Consider the following 13,864-nt stretch of genomic DNA (forward strand, 5'->3'; position numbering starts at 1 on the left):
CAAAATTTCATAGGATCATAGGATATGCTGAGTTGGAAGGAACCCACAAGGATCCACAAGGATTTGAAATGGGCTTTTTAAAAAGCATAAAATAAATCCTACCACATTTTGCCAAAGCAGCTCTTTCCTAAGATACTCATTCCCAAAAATGGTTCTAACAGTTTTTAAAGTACTCATTCCTTTCTCAGTCTTGTAAACATGGAAGCTGGGATTTTAGTGCTGATAATAAAATAAAATTATTGCACAGACCCATGATCAGAGGATCACAAATATCCTGAGCTGGAAGAGATCCCCAAGGATCATGGATCCAGCTCCTGTCCCTGCACAGACCCCCCAACAATCCCACCCTGGAGCAGTGTCCAAGCTCTCCTGGAGCTCTGGCAGCCTCAGGGCTGTGCCCATTCCCTGGGCAGCCTGGGCAGTGCCAGCACCTCTGGGGGAAGAACCTTGCCCTGAAATCCACCCCAAACCTCCCCTGGCACAGCTCCAGCCCTTCCCTGGGTCTGTCCCTGTCCCAGAGAGCAGAGATGGAGCTGCAGCCCTGGTGAGCTCTGCCCTCAGTCTCCTCCAGTGAACAATCCCAGTGCCCCCAGCTGCCCCTGCAGACCCTTCCCCACCCCTGTGTCCCTGCTTTGGTCACTCTCTGGCAGCTTTACACCTGTTCTGTACTCTGGAGCCCTGTGACACACAAGGCAGAACACCTGAACAGCCTCCACTCATGTTCTTACCCCCAACTACACAAGCCCACTTCCAAAGGAGCCAAGAGAGCACTGTGCTGTGCCCAAGGAACCCCAAAATCACCCCAGCCAATGATCTGCTAAATCACCCAATGCCACAACGATGCTTTGTCAATACAGAAACCAGACCAATGCAAATGATCCATGTGCCACTGCAGAAATGCCTTTGCTCCAAAGCTGCTCACAGACTGAACAAAACACTCTCCTTAAAGGCTGAAATCATTCCCACATTGCTGAAGATGACAGTCTTTCCAGTTGCTATGAGAAAAATTCTGGATCATTATGCAAATCAGCTGTTATAATCACTTTCAAAAATAGCTGTCTATATATTCACATTATGCCAAGACCAAATTAAAGAATATGCAGTATACACTTGCAATTTTTTACATACATAGAGATATAAAAGTAAATTACTCATGTTGGTCCTGTAACTGATTTTGCTCACAAATTCAGACTTTTTCCTAATAATGGAAAGTGGCCAAAAAAGCAGAGCAAAACATTTACCAATTCTTAATTCTTAAAGAGTCACAAGGAAGCTGCAAAAACCGACAGCTGCAGCTTTTCCTGCAATGATCAACACTGGCAGTCAGTAACTGTAACATCATTAGAATGTCTGAGTGATTTTATGAAGTCCTATACTTCCAAGTATTTAACCCCTGATCTTCACTCCACTCTTAAGGTGGCTATAACAGGAAAACAAAGAGCAAATGACTTCATCTCCTATTTTATAGGCAGGCCAGAGCATGCAGTGCTTCAGAATTTACACACAGCTTTTTAAACCCAATGCTGAGACAGGTTTTACATCAAAACAAAAATGAAAAAGAGCTTTAAACCTCATAGCCCTTTGTAATTTTACAAATATTTATTATTTACAAGGGCCTGAAACAAAAGGAGAAGGGAAAATGGCTTCTCACTGACAGACTGAAGGTTTATATTGGATATTGGGAAGAAATCCTTCCCTGGCAGAGGCTGCCCAGAGCAGCTGTGGCTGGCCCTGGATCCCTGGAATGTCCAAGGTCAGGATGGACAGGGCTTGGCATCATGGAAGGTGTCCCAGCCCATGGCAGGGGGTAGAACTGGGTGAGCTTTCAGGTTCCTTCCAGCCCAAACCATCCTGGGATTCTGTGAATCAAAGGCTTCAGGAAGACCTAGCAAGCATTAGATTTCATCTTTCTTTAGAAAGGAAATTTCCAAGGAGCTGAGTATTCCTGAAGCTGTGGATGATGGGGCTGTTCAAGCTGTGCTTGGGAGCTAAAAACCTTTCTGCACACCCTGAACCTGACACCTGCAACTAAAACAACAACAGTCCATTTCTCCCAACGTGGAATTTCATTGAACAAAGAACAGCCTTAAACTGAGGAATCTCCAGCCTGAAACAAGCTCCACAACTGCCAGGAATGCTAATTTTCACTTCCAGTTCAGGCAGGGGAGGCTTGGCCTTGCTTTAATCTGCTCCCCACCAGCCCAGTCCTCATCTGCTGCCAGCTCTGCTTCGTGTCAGCCTCACCCTCCTGCCTGCCAGGGGACCCAGCCACCAGTGTGGGGTGGCCAAGCTGTCACTGCCACGTCCCATGTGACAGCAAAGCCCAGGAGCAGAGGCACAGCATGCCTTTGAAAGCTCCCAAAGTTGCTTTGTTGTCTGAATTAGCCTGCAGGTTTCAGGAACTCTGGCTGCAGGAGCTGTGTGAGGAGGTCTGGCAGCACAGCTGGGCTGAAACGTTCCCCTGGTGACCTCCAGCCCTTTAAGTCCAGCTTAAACAAGTGCACAGAGCAACAGCAAGGGAGAAAAAAAACCAGCACTGCTCTAACTGTTCAACAGCTTGACAGCCTGGAGCTACAGGGGGAGTGTTACAAGAAGTGTCCACACTCCATCCTCAAACAGATTTAAGAGCCCTGACAAATGGCCAAGCTCTTATTAGTGCCATTTGCTTGACAGCATCCCAACAACAAAAAAGAAAATGACATAGGAAAATATATCCAGGCAAATCTAAAGACTTTCCTGACATGCATGCTGTTTAAGCTGTAGCCATGAGTGCCTTCTTTATTTAACAGGCAGCATTTCCATTAGCCAGCATGAAATGCAAAATAATTTTAGTATTTTTCTAGGAGCCTGGATCATCAGGAAGTATAGAGGAAATGAACAGGAAGAAAGTTCTTCAGAGCAAAGGAGGATTCCTTGTAGCCAGCCAGCTGCACTTGTCAACTCTACCATCTGTGCCTTAAACAACAAGCAAAGGGACCAACTCAGATGTGGCTGAAACATTTTATCATTTAGAAGAAATGCATTTAACCCCTTGATGCTCCATATTCCAACAAGGATTCTTTTTTCCCCCCCATTTTTTAGTGGTTTTTTTAAACTTTCAGCCTGCAATTTAAAAGCAACAACCTAGATAAGGAATAACTGCAACTCTTTCATATCCAGGAGGCAAAGCTGCCCACAGGAGGTCATGGGGCTGACAAAGGTCTGGAGGGGAACTCAAATTCCCACAGCATAAAGAAATAAATCAGAAGATGCCTCAGGAGGAAATGCCAGGTTGTCTACATCCACAACTCACTTCTGGACTGCTCATTATATGGCATTTGGGAGTTATCCCAGAGCAAGAGACTCTCCCTTCATCTGTGGGGTGTAGGAGATTGTCCAGGAACTCTCAGCCATGTGGAGGCTTTGCTGAAGAGCTAACGGGGTCACGTGAAAATTGGGGGAAAAAACCCCACAGACCTCACAGCAGAAATAGAAAAAAATGGTAACAAAGGCATGAAAGATGATGGCTGCTCTAGAGAACAGCTTGTACTGACAAAGGCTGAGAAAAAGGCACCTGAAACTTCCATTTCAAAACGGTCTGGAATCATAAATAAAGATACAAAAGCATGCAGAGAGTAAAGGAAGCACAAGCTCTTGTGTAGAGCTGCAAGAAATGTTTGGACAATGCTCTGAGGCACAGGGTGGGATTGCTGGGGTGTCCTGTGCAAGGCCAAGAGCTGCACTCTGATGATCCTTGTGAATCCTTCCCAACCCATGAAACCCCTCTAGAATAGCTGACCATGTTAAAGGCACAGCAAAGCTGCCCTTCCCTTTCAGAAAGAGCTAAGAGCAAACAGGAACAGAAATGATGCACCACACACTCTGTGTTATTGATACAAAGTTGGGCAGAACTCTTCAGTTGTGAAGGCAGAGACTGGGCTTAAACTCCCTAACTCAGACCTACAATCCCAAGAGATTTCCAGAGGGAAACATGCAGAGGTCCAGCAAAGAAAGTTCTTTTGTTTCTGCTGACATTTTGGAAAGGCCACATGCCATCTTTCCATAGCCAGCAAACAACACATGGTGGCCCAAGGATGATGGTGCAGAATCCCAGGATCACTGAGGTTGGAAAATGCTCTGGGATCATCAAATCCACCCCGGGACTGATCCTCACCCTGTCACCCACAGCAGAGCATGGGGTGCCACATCCAGCTGTGCACAAGGCAAGGACTGAGCACATCCCTGCCAAAGGAACCAATGCTGGCAGAAGCTGCACTAGCACACCTCAATTTGAGTTTTTAAGTGCCAAACTGACCTGTTTTAACCACCAAGCCAAGTCAGCAGGAGCCCTTTCAAGCAGAGCTGTGAGATGTGACCGTGTGTTCCCAGCACACCACCCCACTTTGCAGGATCTCCCTGAACCACCACTGTGTACTCAGGCATGTCCTAACCTCAAACACCCCCAGAAAAACACAGGAATTTTATTCAGTAAAGAGAAGCCAGCACAGAGGAGTCACTACTTTGATATTTACTGACAGGAAGTGAAAAATGGCTCAGACTCAACTTTTTGCAAGCCTGAAAGAACATCCAAAAACTTTCAGAGACAAGGGAATTTAAAAGAGCTGTGGGGCTGCAGGACAAATACAGCACACTAAAAACCTTCAGAGAACAGAAACTACAAAAAGTAGAGTTTGTATGGATTTATCAAACCTTAATGTGCGTGGGGTGGGTCAAAAGAAAATAAAGGTGAGTGGCAAAACAAGACCCAGGGCCATTCTAATAAACCACTACTCAAACAATAAGCTCCAAAGAGATAATTTTATCCAAATGAAATCTGGTGTTTCCCTCCTCTAAATGTTAGCATAAAAAAAAGGACATTACTTCTCTAACTCACCCACACAAGAAATGAAAGAACAGAAAATCCACAACTCTTCAGTTGTAGCCCAGTACATACCCAGGCAATGCAATGAATTAAGCAGAGGCCTCTAAGAAAATTAATCATGCAATTAAAAGCTATTATACTACAGCTCCACAAAGGCAGAATTAAGTTTATAAAGCCATTTCTTAAGCACTTCACTACAAAAAACTGGATATTAAGCAGTTTTTCTGCACTGCTGCACGCTGGGGCTGTGGAGCTGGGAGTTCATCTTTAAAGGGAACAATGCCAGCTTTTGCAATAGTCATCATCCCAAACACAGAGCAGTTGAGTTTAATTTTTTTAGCTGCACAGTCAATTACCATTTGAATCACAGAGCCACCACTTGAGCTCCATTGCCTAAGAATCGTTATTAAGATAACCTAGATTTATGCAGCATGATACAGGGCCTAATTGCACAATTATTTACTTCCATTCAACAAAAATGCCTTTTTTTTTTTTCTTTTTTTTTTTTTTTCTCCAGGGCCTCACAGGCAAGACAGCAGAGGAGGCAGATGATGACAGGAGCAAAGAGGATGCTGGCTTGAATTAGAAACTGGAACAAGGATTTGTTTACATCTGAAATATCAACCTGGGCCTAAGACACATCCAAAAACTAACAGAGCCCAAAGGAGACTCAACCACCCACAAATAATCCATGTTTCAGGAGACATCCTGCTCTACAGGGCCACACATTTCCAAATAAATTCTCTTCTTACAGTCCAGAAATCACCATTCCAGTACCTCACAGGAAAGCACAAACTTGCACAGCTTTAATCCCAAAAGTGCCCAAATCAAAGGAGCCCACAGCTCCCCTAGGATTTAAGATGAGGCACAGGGCAGATCCAGGAATTACTACACACAACTCCAGGCTATAGATCCTATTTTCCTCCCTGAAAAAGCCATGCAATAAATTAACCTTCAACATCCCCCCTGTAGCAGGCACAGTAAATGAATAAAAATCACACAGAGCTCTGAGTTGCTCCAAACTAGGAAGGAGCTGGGCTTTGGGAGTTAGTTATGAGTAATGACAGTATCTTTAGTTTCTAATGTAATTAAGGGATTTGACAGCTCAGCTGCCTATTCCCTCCCTTCTCTTCCAGTTTGTCAGAACACAACAATTGTCCTTTAAATCATTATACAACAACTATTTTCATGTTTAAACCTGTTGGAGGGGAAGATTCTGGCTAAGGTACCAGGGTATAATTTGTCAGCTTATGCAGCATTAATATGGCAACAACATTAATCCATTACAAATATAATTTCATTTAAGGAATTATTCAGCAATTCACAACCTGCAAAAACTTGGTGGACAGAAGCTTTACATATAACATTTCAACTTTGGATTTGTACTCCCTGAAGTTTAGTTTTGGCTTTATGCTTTTTAACACAGGGAGGTTTTAACACAACATCCTTTCAGCCATATTATTATTGAATAAATTATATCAATTGCTTCCACAACAAAGAGGACTTAGGTGTCCAAACCAACCTATAAGGAAGAGAATGGAGAGCACAGCCACCTCTCTTCTGGGAGAAAATGAAGATAATTCTGTATTCCTCTACACAGTGTTTTAAGACATCAATACTCAGTGTCTCTACAGCAGTCACTGTGCTCCAGAACACTTTGGCAAGACCAGCAAGTTCTTCTTGGTGTCCTAAGTGAAGCACTGGGTAGGCAGCAACAGGAATTTTGTCCCAGAGAAACGTGCAACCCCAGCCTAGCAGTTATCTAGAGCCAACTATCTCTGTGCATGAATTCTACTGCAGCAGCCACAGCAGCTCCAGTGTTGCATAAGCTCCACACTCAGTTCTCCATCCTCTCCCAGGTCAGGGGAAGGCAGATGGAATCATCCTGTGCACAGAAAGGCTTTCCTGACCAGCAGAGATTCCTAGAAAGATGCATTTCCAAAATTCACCATCCTCCAAGACTCCAGCTGGACCATCCAGAGTAAATGTGGGGTGGGATTTCCACAAGTCCTCAGCAGTGACAGAACTGTCCTCAGCCAGCAAACCCCACAAAGTAACTCCTCAAGTGCCAGCACCTCATCAGTCTTAGTGCAAGCAAGAGAAAACTTGGATTTCTCCTTAAAAAACACTCAGACCTGGTCCTAGCAAAGCTGGCACTTGATTCAGCATCACCCTCTTCATGTTCAACAGCAAAGCTCTGCATGTTCTCAAGACTCCACACACTTAAATGAGCTTAAAACCAGGCTCCAATCATCAATCACTTTGGCTGGGCATTTTCTAAGAGGTCACCATATAAGAAATACTATGCAGGGTCCACTCATTTCTCTGCCCACCTTGAGAAGAACACACAGCCACCACTTCAGCAGCTTCTGCCCACTTCCAAGTGTGCACAGGAAGGTATTTCTGAATTTGGAGTTTAGCTTGTGCAAACAATCTCCACATGCACTGAAAATTTCTGATGATCCAAGCTGAAGCATTTCCCTAACAATTCTCCACTACAAGTGCAAAGGGACGAGCTGGAATTTGTGAGGGCTTTTTCTCAGTCCCTTTCTGAAAAAAAGCAGTGAAAAGGCAGGGCAGGAAGGGGCTGGGTGAGTCTGGATGGGACTGCACCCCACAGCACCTGCTGGAGTGTGGGGTTTGAAGGTTTTAGCTGCCCAACAGCCCTATCCAGGCAACCATGGCACAGGGTTTGGGGTTTTCTGGGCTGTGAGGAGCAGTGAACAACCCAGCCCACGTCAAACCCCAGAAGAGAAAATGCAGGAACACATTTACAGCAATCACCACCTTGCCTTCTCCATCTGGACAGGTCAAAGCCCTTCATGCTTGCTAAGTGCAGAAATCTTCCTGGGATCAAACACATCCTGTAGCAAGCAGGGAACTGAAACTCTGCAGAGTCTCCAGGCAGGAGGGCCAGCAGTGCTGTCTATGCAAACAGACCTCTGAGATGAATCCAGAGCAAAACTGGCACTGATCTCATCCAAAACCCAACATCATCCCAGGCTCCAGAAGCAAAATCAGTCTGTTGGGCTCTAAACACTGCTAAGGAACATGGTTTACTTCAGAACAAAGAAATACTTTCCCACCAATAAAATGCATTGCCAGTTGGTCTCTTCTAGTTTCTTCTAAACCCTCCCTGTGCTTGTGTACAAGACAAACTCGTTACAAAACCTCTAACAAACTTCAATTTTAAAATGAGACCAAGTCTTTTAAACAAATGGCATTTCCAGCTCGGGCTCTATTTTTAAACACAGTATAGACCTCATGCCACTAATTCACTTTTTTTTTTTTTCCTGGAAGCTGAGCCATTTTGAGTCAAGTCCCATAATTTAAAATTTCATTAAAAATGCAAAGAGCTTTAGGACTGCAAACAGCATAAAGCAGTAAGAGATTCTAAGGAGAGATTCTAAGGAGCTTCCTGCAGCAATTTCAGCATTCCCTGCCTTTCATTCCACGAGACAAAGGACGTGTGAGACGTGTAAACTGCTCCCAACATCTCCTCTCGCCTGAATGTTGCTGCAGCTTGTACCACTATGTAGGTCACGAGCTCCACATGCTTCAGTCAAGCCCTAGGCTCAGCTTAGCTGCCCGTTTGCACCCCTGTCAGAAGGCCTGGGGACACCGGACTAAGTTTAACCCGAGCTAGCACAGCCACAAGAAGCAGCTACTGATTTTTTCCCACTTGCTAAATTCACACACAGAGCTCTTAAGGCACGGGCAAGCCATGCACTGCTGCACGGATGTGTTTTGTCTCTGCTGTTCCCTGCAGTAACGGGGGCATCAAACTGCACAATTTCAGAAATATCACATAGAGTGCCTCAGAAAACATTCTGGTGCTTGCAGCATCAAGAAATGCAACCACCAGAGAAGAAAGACGTGAATCCAAACTTTCCTTCTCACCCGTGGGCACCAAAAAGTATCCAGTAGTGCAGAAATTAATTAAAACCCAAATAAACCAGGAAGAAATATCTGAAGCATTACACAGCTGATTTAATGTCTCCACCTTTAAAACCCTTTCTTCTTCTAAATTCAGAATCTTTTTTCCAAGATGTGCATAAAGACTGCTCAGAGAGAACATCTGATTAGATGACAAGCAGCAGCAGTGTGGTTTGTAAGGACACACAGGCCCATTTTCACACCCTGCACCGATTTTGGGAAGATGCTGTCTCCCTTTGCTGAAATCCCACATCACACACACAAGGATTCTTAACCAGCTCCTCAGGAACTGAGGGTTCCAAGCACAACGTCCTGTCCTGCACATCCATCAAGATCACTTTTAAAAGGATCTGACACGGCCCAAGCAAGGATTTTGGCACTCCAGCACCTCACCCAGCCTAACTCTGGCACCCAGGAGCTCCTGCAAGGCCTTTGGATGATGTCCATGCCCAAAAATCTCTGATCACAGGGGACACTCAGAGAGGGGCAGGGGAAAGGGCAGAGCACAGAACACAGACACCTCACCTGGTCTCACTGCAGCTCCTTTCACTCCCCAGCTCCCAAAGGCAGGTGAGCAGCAGCTGCTGAGTGCTCTGAGCTGCAGGAGGAACCCAGAGCTCCATTTCCCACATGCCCAACTCCTGGCTGCCCTTCCCTTCCCTTCCCTTCTGGCTGGACAGAGGCAGCTACCCCGAACTGAGCAGCCATCTCAACACCTGGTGCTCCTGCCATGCCTTCAACAGCTCACTGGGGCTTCAGGTTTTCTATTTTTTCCCCTTAATATCACAAGGTTGGAGAGCTAAATCCATGGCCACGTGTGTAAGGAATACAAAGCTACCAGGCTATTATTGCCAGCTACCAGGAATGGTGAGCAACAATTCCATGGGAGCCCTGCACAAAGTGATGAAAAAAATTCAACTTTCACTTCTGCAGCAACATCAGCCTTCATGCAAAGCCACTGCACAGAAGTCTTCATTCATTAATTATCTGTTCAAAATGTGCAGCTACCAAAAAACCCCACTTCTTTCTAGAATATTATTTCATCACTAAAGAAACCATCCCATCTTTTCCACAATTTTCATGGCAGAACTACAGCCAGCTGCTCCTTTTAGAAACACCAGCCTAAGCCCAGTGTAACAGCCTCTTTTAACACCGAATTCTAAGAATAAAAATTCAAAATAAGCAATCATCATTTGACACATCATTAGGAAATCTTGAGCAAGAAAGTCGAGGTTCAGCATTCACTAATTTTCTTGCTGAGAGCATATGACCAGTTAAAAAGATGTCTTTGGGTCAAAAATATCTCTCCTTACCAAGGGCACATCTGGCCAAAGATGCCTGAAACACCAAACTCCCCAACTGTGAAGGCAAAACCTTTTGGTCCTGTCATCATTTAACTCTTTCCATAAAGCCAACAAAATCACCAAGTGCAAGCACCTAAAAATCCAGGCCTAAAAGTATTTTTATCACAAACATAATGCAGGAATAATGAACCAGAACTGCTGGGTTTTTAACTAAAAGCTAAGCAGCCACTTGCTAAAGTCCAGAACCTTTCAGGTTGTTTTAAAGCCATCAAAATTTTAGGCCAAGGCTCAATGCCAAAGCAAGAGCTCTGTACTAGCTACAGCTTTTATCAGCTTTGATCCTGCTCAAAAACTGGATTTATTTGGAGCACTTGCTCAGACCTGAATGTAATTGCTCCAAAACCCAATAAATTTCCACCTAATCCCGTTGCAGAACAGAAACATCTCTCCACAGGGAGAAGTCCAGCTCTGAGCACTACTGTCAATATTCATTTTCCCAACTTCTAAGCGAAGTTCTTGCCCCAAAACAGCACCAATCTTTCCCCACCACGGAACAAGACCCTGCCCCTACCCACCATGAGCCCTGCAGGGCATTCCAAGCTAAACATCTGCCCGACGCCGCTCCAACACATCTGTTCCAAAGGCCACCAAAACTACACACCGGCTTTTGCCTCATTAGCCGTAATTGCACGCTAATTACTTATTCCAGAATAAGTATTCTATACAATCCTCCTCGATGAGACCCGACGCGCTCTCGTTTGTGACACATCCTCGTGCAGCTCACCGGGAAAAAAAAAATGGTGGGTTTTGGCTGTTTTGGTGGCTTGTTTTGGTTTTTTTAATTTGGAAGGAGCTATTGCCACCTCTTGTCATGGAGAGCCTCGCTGCATCCTAAGGTACAGCTCTGCCTTAGCGGAGGGCTGGAAATCAGGGCAGAGGACACAGCCTTCCACTGAAGCAACCCGAGGAAAGCCACAGGCCTGCCACGATTATAATCGCGATACACGGCGAGTTACTAAAGTTAAAAAAAATATATATCTATAAAGCGCTGTGCACGCAAATCACGGCGGGTCGGGCGCATTTGCTGCGGGAGCCCAAAAACCAAAGGAGCCGGAGATAAGCGGCAGCTCCGGAGCGGCCGGGGGGCTCCGGGGCCGGGGGGAGGGAGGGCACGGCCCCTCGGCGGCTCGGGGGGGGCCGCGGGCCGCCAGGGCCGGCAAGGAGCGCTGGCGTTAATCCTGGAGCTCCCGTTAATCTGCCGGGCCCGGACAAAAGGCGGCCGAGGCGGCGGCAGCGGCGGCGGGGGAGGGCGCGGCGGCCCGGGCGAGCCCCGGCGGGCGGCGGAGCGGCCGGGGGCAGCGCGTTAGGTAACGCCGCGCGGGTCTGATGCAATCGCGGGACGTGCGGGAGCAGGAGCGGGAGGAGGATACAGGTCAGGTCCAGGTCGAAGCCATCCTCCTGGTATCGCCTTTTGTTCCTGCTGACGATCTCTTTGATGATGGCGGTCATGTCTGGCAGCCGGGGGCCGCTCCGGGGCAGCGCGCAGGGCCCGGGCGGCGGCCGCGAGGCACCACCGGGCGGCCCCGGGCGTTGATGCTCCGGCGGCTCAGCCCCGGGCGGGCCCGGCTCCCGGCGGCGGCACCGGCTGCCGCTCCCTCCTCCTCCTCCTTCTCCTCCTCCTCCTCCGAGCGCGTCGGGAGCCGCGCCGAGCCCCTGCGGGCGGTGCCGCCGCCGCCGCCGTGTTTGGGGCGAGCGCGGCGGCGGCGGGGGGAGCAGCTCTGCGGCGCTCCGGGCCCCGGCAATGGTGACAGCGGCGCGGGGCGCGCCCCCGGCCCGGCCCCGCTCCGCTCCCCGCCCCGGGGGCCGGGCGGTCGCTCCCTCAGCTCTTCCCGGCGGCGGCTCCTCAGGGCGGCACGGCCGCGCTCATCCCCCGGCCCGCAGCGCTCGCCGGCGCGGGGCGCCCATCATGGCCGCGGCTTCCGAGAGGGACGGCGGGCGGCGCCGCCACGCCCACGCGACGCATCCGCCAACACACAAAGTAGTCCCTCCCACCCCGCCACAGGAGAAGCGGAAAAGCGGCGCACCGGGGGCACCGGCGGGACGGATGGCGCTGCACGCACCGTTCGTACCCCTCTGGCCGCCGGTTCCCCTCGCCCCACAGAGGGGGTGGGGGAGGGGGGGGAGCGGCGAGCGGAGGGATACGGCGGTACCGTGAGGCAGCGCGGTGCTCCGTTCGGTCACGTGGGCACTGGCGGCGGCGCCTCCCCCGCGGGCGGAAGTGGCCGTGAGGGGCCCGCGCGGGCCGGGGGCCTCCCAGCCCCTCAGAGCCCCCGAGCCCCGGCACTGCCGCTCGTCCGCCTCTCCTCCTTCCTCAGCCCAGCTGGGCGGGAGGAAGGCGAGGGGAAGAAAGGGCTCCGGGGAAAGGGAACGATGAGGGGGGGGGTTAGCCCGGCGTCTTGAGGGGGTTCGGCGTCCGCCCCTCACGCCCCCCGGGGTTGGCGTGGAGCGGAGCAGCCGCGGTGAGCGAGCGCCTGTCGCCCCCTGCAGCCACTGGGGCACGGAGGGAAGGGGGCTCTGGGCCACCTGCTGCCCTCGGAAGGGCAGAATCATTTGGCTTGGAAAAGCCCTGCCAGCCCAGTCCCAGCTGTGCCCAGTGCCCACCTTGTCCCCAGCCCAGAGCACTGAGTGCCACCTCCAGCCCTTGCTGGGACACCTCCAAAGCTCCCTGGGCAGCCCCTGCCAAGGCCTGAGCACCCTTTCCATGCAGAAATTGCTGCTGCTGTCCTCGGGGTAGCCCAGCTGGAGGACAGGGACATGCCAGTCCCCCAGGTCAGGCTGGTCCAGCAGCCCGTGGGATTTTCATGGAGTTTTCTGTCCATTCTCCTTCCCACACTGATCACACTTACCCTGGCAGGGAAGAACACCTTGTCTATAAATCTCTAAATCAGTCTTTATTTAAAACATTAGGGGATAAACCCCATTGTACAAGGCTCTTTACATTCTGAGCTGAGAACTGTAACTTTTTGGGAATTGAATGTTTTGCAGGAAATTTAATGTTTTGAGCCCTTAAATCACCTTTAAGGGCTCAAAATAGAGTGGAACATCAGGCAGAGGGATTTCCCAGGCTGCTGCAGCCTCCAGTCCTTGCAAATACTCTATGATATAATTCCTTTCAGAAACGTATCAAATTGCACCTTGAGATGTTTTGCCACCATTATTCCCACTGCAAAGCTGTTCCCAGAACCTCCTCATGCTTTTCAGGCTAAATATATTTGGGGCAGATCTGCATCCACTTATCCTTGTGCCAACCCTGGCCTTGAGGAGCACTTTGTGGGCACAGAGGTCCCTGTGAGCCCCCTCAATTTCCACATTCCCCCTTTCCTCCAGCTGCAAACCCCAAAATTGGTAACGTGGAAGTGCCCAAGGCCAGATTGGAGCAATGTGGGATGGAGTGGAAGGTGGCACGGGGTGGAATGAGCTGGATTGAGGTTCCCAGCCATCCCAACTCGTCCTGTGTCTGAGTTTTAACTTGTGCTCCCACCTCCTGCATCTGTTTTTGGTGTTCCAACATGCCAAGGGCTTGGGGACAGAGCTGCCACCACCATTTTCCCCCCAGTATAACCCCGTGGCTCCCAGTACATCCCATTTTCCAGCCAGCCCATTCCACTGGAGCTGTGAATGGAAAGCCCACGTTAACTTTGGGAAGGAAATCAGAAACAACCCTGAGTCCAATCCCTCAATATCTGGATAAATTGGAGCACAA

At 49.0% G+C, this 13,864-nt stretch overlaps 1 protein-coding gene across 1 annotated transcript in view; it reads right to left on the reverse strand.

The window, feature by feature from the left end:
* PTEN (phosphatase and tensin homolog) overlaps positions 1–12,017 on the reverse strand; it is a 48,310-nt gene extending 36,293 nt beyond the window's left edge. Inside the window, exon 1 of the mRNA XM_071438560.1 lies at positions 11,532–12,017. Within this exon, the coding sequence (XP_071294661.1) occupies positions 11,532–11,610 (79 nt within the window). The 5' untranslated portion in view covers positions 11,611–12,017. The remainder of the gene's footprint in view (positions 1–11,531) is intronic.
* Between the last annotated feature and the right edge of the window lie 1,847 nt (positions 12,018–13,864).

This window comes from Agelaius tricolor, unplaced genomic scaffold (genome assembly GCF_023055355.1).
Source record: "Agelaius tricolor isolate 1412-34295 unplaced genomic scaffold, bAgeTri1.0.p SCAF_13, whole genome shotgun sequence".
In the NCBI taxonomy this organism is placed as follows: domain Eukaryota; kingdom Metazoa; phylum Chordata; class Aves; order Passeriformes; family Icteridae; genus Agelaius; species Agelaius tricolor.